This window comes from Artemia franciscana, chromosome 21 (assembly GCF_032884065.1).
Source record: "Artemia franciscana chromosome 21, ASM3288406v1, whole genome shotgun sequence".
Lineage (NCBI taxonomy): Eukaryota > Metazoa > Arthropoda > Branchiopoda > Anostraca > Artemiidae > Artemia > Artemia franciscana.
The window spans coordinates 25,665,842-25,671,841 of NC_088883.1; the positions used below are offsets into that span (position 1 = coordinate 25,665,842).

The 6,000-nt window shown below is 37.0% G+C and overlaps 1 protein-coding gene across 1 annotated transcript in view; it reads left to right on the forward strand.

The window, feature by feature from the left end:
- LOC136040550 (nucleoporin p58/p45-like) overlaps positions 1 to 3,979 on the forward strand; it is a 41,149-nt gene extending 37,170 nt beyond the window's left edge. Inside the window, exons 10-11 of the mRNA XM_065724759.1 lie at positions 1,104 to 1,226; positions 3,759 to 3,979. Of these exons, the coding sequence (XP_065580831.1) occupies positions 1,104 to 1,226; positions 3,759 to 3,868 (233 nt within the window). The 3' untranslated portion in view covers positions 3,869 to 3,979. The remainder of the gene's footprint in view (positions 1 to 1,103; positions 1,227 to 3,758) is intronic.
- The last annotated feature ends 2,021 nt before the right edge of the window (positions 3,980 to 6,000 follow it).

Below are 6,000 nucleotides of genomic sequence, written 5' to 3' on the forward strand. Positions count from 1 at the left end.
ATTTGGGCAGATAATGCAGGGTTTAAACTTTAGGCAAGGCTTTTTTCCCCCGAGGAGAATTTATTGGCAAATTATTTCGGCATCGTGCCGGTACTATACCGATGCATCAATATTGGACCCCAAAAATTTACATCAGTCGGGCCCTAATTAACACCATAAAATCATTTCAGTTGGACGTCTGTATTACACATGTCTTGTTCGTGCCTACAATACACTAGGCCCAGTAATAAAAACTTGCACAAGTATGAGACGCTTCAAAAGCTTTAACCTCAACTAATCGGCTGTGTTACGAAAATATACTGATTGTTCTTTTTTTGCAACATATCTATTGCCAGTCTTTTGTCATTAGTCATAGAGTAAACAATCGCTTTTCCGACAAGAAAGTACTGGAGCCAGGTCATTGGAACTTTCAAAATCCGCTTAAATGTATAATTCTGAGTACATTCAAAAGTTTCATTGACATAGTTCAACTACTTATCCTTAAAATATTATAGAAAGTTTATCTGCAAACTGATTGGCTACCCTAAGGCAGAAGTGAAGAAAAGAGAACAAATAAGTTTTTTCTGTCCGTTTTTATGGTTAACTTTATGATTTTGCTGGGTAATGTTAGATGACGCTAGTTGCTTTTTCTCAGAGACAAACCTGAGCGCCGTATAAGTTTTGCATGTCCTATTTTAGAGTTTTTCATACTTTTTTGGTCTATATTTATTTTTTGAGGGATGAGTGTGTTGAGCGGGATGTGCGATGTGCTTAAAAATTTTAGACTGTCCTTAAATTTGGTAATAAAAAGGTTTACCGAACAGCAAAATGCTTTTTTAGTTCTCCTGTCTATTCAAATTTATTTTTCTTTGAAAATAATATCCGATAAATTGTGAATTAAGAAAGACAACGTAAAGAGTATTAATCATTATCATCATTTTCCCCACTTTGGTAGAGCTATATGAATTCAGGAGCCTGGGAAGAAAACTTCCTCCTCGCTTCCCCCCAAATTGTGTTTTTGCTTATAAAATTTTGAGCATTTTTGCAGTTCTGGTCAAAAAATCAATTAACAGCCCCTAAGTATAGAAAAGAACTCTGCAAGTAAAACTAGATTATTCTTGTAGGTGGGTCTCAAACTATTCCGAAGACCCCTTTAAATATGACGGGATTCTCTACATCCTTCACTGGACCACCAACTGTTGGTTTAGGACAAACCCCAAGGAGTCCTTTTCAAAGTACCAATTTTGGTAAGTTAAAAACATAAAAATTAACTAGTACTTCTCAAACTAATTGTTACTTTTTTCCACTGTGTTTTCCAAAGTTTTCCTGAGTATTTTTTTTTTTTTATTCCTGGTTTCAGGGATACTACTTAGAACTTGAAAGACTCCTGATGCAAAGGAATTTGTGGGTTCCACCGAAAGCTATGTGGTGATTGGTTGAATTGTTTTGCGTGCAAGACTTAACAAAGAGAGCTGTGAGACACATTACCTTAGTTCCTCCTATACCACCAGAGACTTCCTATACCTTCTGTGCCGCCAAAGGCAACAGAAAGACCTAAGGTCTGCACATAAAGTGGCACAGAAGGAACTAACTGCACAGAAGACGGCACAAAAGGATCTAACTGCACGGAAGGGGGCATGGAAGGACCTAACTGCATAGAAGATCTGCACAGAAGGACCACGACATCCATAAAGAGCTACTAGTCATTCCTAGTAAGAAAGAAATTCCAGTAGGCTTTTTTGCAGTTATAGGCTTTTATCTATAGGCTTTATCCATATAGTCGTTTTATACATAACTCGTGAATTATAAAGAATTCGTGAATTAATAGTCAAATTAGTAAAGAATTAAGGCAAAATTACAGTCACGTTTGAATTAACTTTAGAAATATATAATTGACTCTAAACTATGTTGATATTGATTCAAAATTAAATTTCTATAAATTTACGCAATTTTAAAATATATAGAAAAATTTCAGTATTCCTATTTTGGCAAAAGTAGGTATTATATATTAGGTCCTGTAAAACATGCCTGTTATACCATTTTAGCAAATGCATGCCTAACATCATCGGCCAGGTCTAAACTTAAAAGTAATGGTGTATAAATTCACAAAAAGTGAAGAGTAGAAATACTAATGTGCCATTTTGTATCAGGTTAGATTATGTTTCATGCCTATGCCTCAGAATAAAAATGGTCCTAAATAATAATAAAATCTATAATAATAAATATCTGTAAATACAAAGTATCGGTAAAAATTAATGAAATAAATTTACTATTAGACACTATTATGAAATATATTACTAAAAATATATCAAACTAATTAAACGAAATTGATTACTTAAAATATAATGATAAATAAAAACAAAGGAATTCCTGAAAGTTTCAGCAATTTTTGACGCATCGATGACTAAACTTTTAAATTAGTTATTGATTATTATTTACTAATTTTAATAATTGATAATTATTAAGTAATTAATACTTAAATCAATAAATTTTGAGTATTTCGATCAGCAGAACTAATCGAGATACTCAAGGGAGCCTATGAGTCTGCAGTTACAAGAGTCTGAAGTGCCGACTGCGAAACAACGGAATATGACGTTGAGTCGGGGGTTAAACAGGGGTGCCCCCTTTCTCCAGCTCTGTCCAGTTACATAATAAACTGGATAATGGCGAATTCGCTTTGCACCCACAAAGGGTATGTCATCGGTCAGAGAGAAGACAGCCCTGACTTCGCAGACGATGTGGGTCTCATGAGTAGCTCTTCGGCTGATCTCCAAAAGACGGTCAACGATGTCTCCTATACATCAAAGAAAGCTGGCCTCATGATCAGCAAGTCTAAAACAAAAGTCATGAAGGCAAACGCCCCAAACCATCCAGATATCCAACTAGAGGGCGAAACCATCGATACTGTTGAAGAGTTCTACTACCTTGGTTCTATCCTCACTCCGAACGGAGGTGCAGAAGCTGACGTTGAGCTCGAATAGGAAAGGCATGGGATGTCTTCACATGCACGAGGAAGTTGCTTTGGAATAGACATGAAATTAGCATCAAAACAAAGATGAACGTCTACAAGGTAACTATTTGATCGATCGTGCTGTACGGCTCTGAAACTTGGCCTTTAAAAGCCGAAGAAACACGTTCACTAGAAGTATTTGACCATCGCTACATGAGACACATACTACGGGTCAACCGGTGGTCTCATATCTCAAATGCTGAGGTTCGAAGGGGTTGTGCCCAGAAGGCCCCCCTCTCGGTAATCCGAAAACAACGAAAACTGAAATTCCTGGGACACACACTACGACGGCCAGCTGGAACAATATCCCGGGATGTCCTCACCTGTGATCCCCTTCCAACTTCGAAATGTAGACCGGGTGGCCAAAGAAAGAATCTCTGGCAGACATTCAAGAATAACCTGGATCCTTAGGGTGGCTTCCGCCGACACGGACGTCGGTGGGATAAGGAATGGCTGAAGATTGTAGAAGAGGCTGCTGCTGTCAGATCATGTTGGACTACGTCAGTCATCCCGTCGTCCATTGGTGCCGGGCAGGATTGATTATTGTCTGATTCCCACCGAAAGTAAAAGTAAGTAAGTAAATTAATAGATCTCATTAGTCAAGGACAAAACTTATTCCTGGTGCCAAGATCTCCTACTTCTAATAGAACTTTGATGCTGTGATAAATTAAGAGAAATAATTCCTTGAAGTTTTTTGGAATTTATGAGTCAATCTTCAAAATGTCATTTTAATGCCCTGTTTTTTTTTATGAGTAATTTTTTTTTCCAGGACAAAGTTCATTTCTGATGCCGAGTAGTGGATTTGCTACTCCTGGTGGAACCCCACAGCAGTCGTTTTCTCTCGGCTCTCCTGCAGGTGTGAAAAGAGGGAAAAATTAGCCATAATTCTTGAATATTTTGGCTTATGTATTCTCTGGAATTTCTTATACTTTTCTCAATGAAAATAAAAACTATGTTGATAAATTAAACCTGTCAAAAAAATTATCTTCTTTTAAGCAAAATTTTCAGGATGTTAGATACTGTACGCTTAGGATAGTCTGTGCATAGCCGCTAAGCACGGATCCAAGTGACAATTTGGGAGGTATGGTCGCCTTGGAATTGAGAGAGAACTTTTGAAGGTGCCAAAGAAGTGACGAAAATCTACTTAGAGGATTTTTCAAGGGTTGTATGTGTATATACGAAATAGAATGCTCATCCGTCAAATAGAAAATTGCAGGTCTCTCAAGAAGAAACAGGTTGGAGTGTCAAAAAAGTCCATTTTTTTTTTATTATTATTATTATTATTATTGTAAATAAAATATTTTATATTTTAGAATGTTTATCCGTTTCTTCACTGAGCAGAAAATCAAGAATGATCAAAATGTTGGAGAAAACTTTTGCTTTAATATACAACCCGATATTATAACTGCAGAAGAGGGGCAACAAATATTGCGGGGAGTTCTCAGTTCCAATATCCAGAGTCATTCACATTCATTTGATTAATCCTATATTGAGAATGCGGTTAAAGAATAAATATTTTTCAGTTTTAAGTAATTTGTCAAATTTCAAGCGAGTTTATTTGAGTATTTTTGGACAGCAAGAAAGGAAATTTAGTCGTTAATAGCTCTTCTTAAGAATCAAAGTGATCGGAGGGCAACTACCCCTATCTCTCTTTTGGCTTTAGACCAGGGCAATTCGTATAGAAGGAGTTGTCGTAGAAACTTCGAAAGGGGCTCATTCGATTAGAAATTGCAACGTCTAGTGGTCGTTTTAACAGTCAGAAGGGATTGAAGGGCAGCCACCCCCCTCCTACGCCCATTATTTTGCCAAACACATCGAGTCAAAATTTGGAGACAGCAATTTCGTCAAGTATAGTTGAAAGGTCCAGATATCCAAGTATAGTTGAAGATGACACCAAATGAGATTTTTTTTTAATCATTTTCGGAAAATACTAGCACACCAAGTTGGGGTGATGATTTAAAAAATACCAAACGAATGAGGGTTAAAATCGAATAGTTGTGGGCATCAAGTAATTGGAGAAAAAGCCAAGACAGATAGTCCAATTAAGTGAGAGGCAATTCTGGCATTAACCCTCCCCCTTATTAGGATTGTACAAAATGATGTTAGTTCATTTGTTAATAGATATGTCGTCTATCTATTATCCGCCCATGCGTCATTCCTAGGGCAGTAGAACTAAGGTAGATAATCGTAGAGCTAAGATAGTCATAGAACCTATAGTTTTCCAAGTGTTCGGTTAAAAGGCGGGAGTAGGTTTGCCTCTCTTTTCGAACCAATACTTTTTTTTATCTTTTAGCAAGTCACGCCGGCCTAAAGTTTCAGGCAGGTTGACCAGGAATTTAAAGTTGACATAGGATCACTAGATTGCCTAGAATAAGATGTAAACAAGGCACGCCTACCTATGCTCTTAGGCAGGTTGACCAAGAATTTAGAATTGACACAGGACCGCCAATTTGCTTGGAATAACAGGTAAACAAGCGTCTAAGGTCAAATTGGGCCCATCTCCAATGAGTGTCAGGCAAGGCGATTGATTCAATTCACAAACTTAGACATATATATATGAGCTATGGTTTAAATGTATATATATGAGCTATGGTGAATGATATATTATATGAGCTTTGTTTAAAGGCTTCTCATCGGACAATTCTATATTTCTTTATGTTGAGAGATCAAGAATAGGTAACACCAATTTCCCGCTCCTGCGTGTTCTTGAACGAAAAACCACTCACGAACACATTCACCACTGCGATATAAAGCATCTTCAATATATTCCAGTAAAGTCTTTGCATTTGGAGCTCTGTTTTTTAACATTAAGAAGTGAATTGGGCGATCATTTTGCAATAACAAAAGATACGGCTGTGATTACATGTCATTTTCGACCCATTCAGTGAGATGGCTAATAGAAAAAGTACTTTTGTTGGTCCTGATATTGATTGCTATGTTGCTACTCTTTGACCACGACAATTGGGTAATGGAATGGACTATTACAGGGGCCGTTTATGAATGTCTGGTTA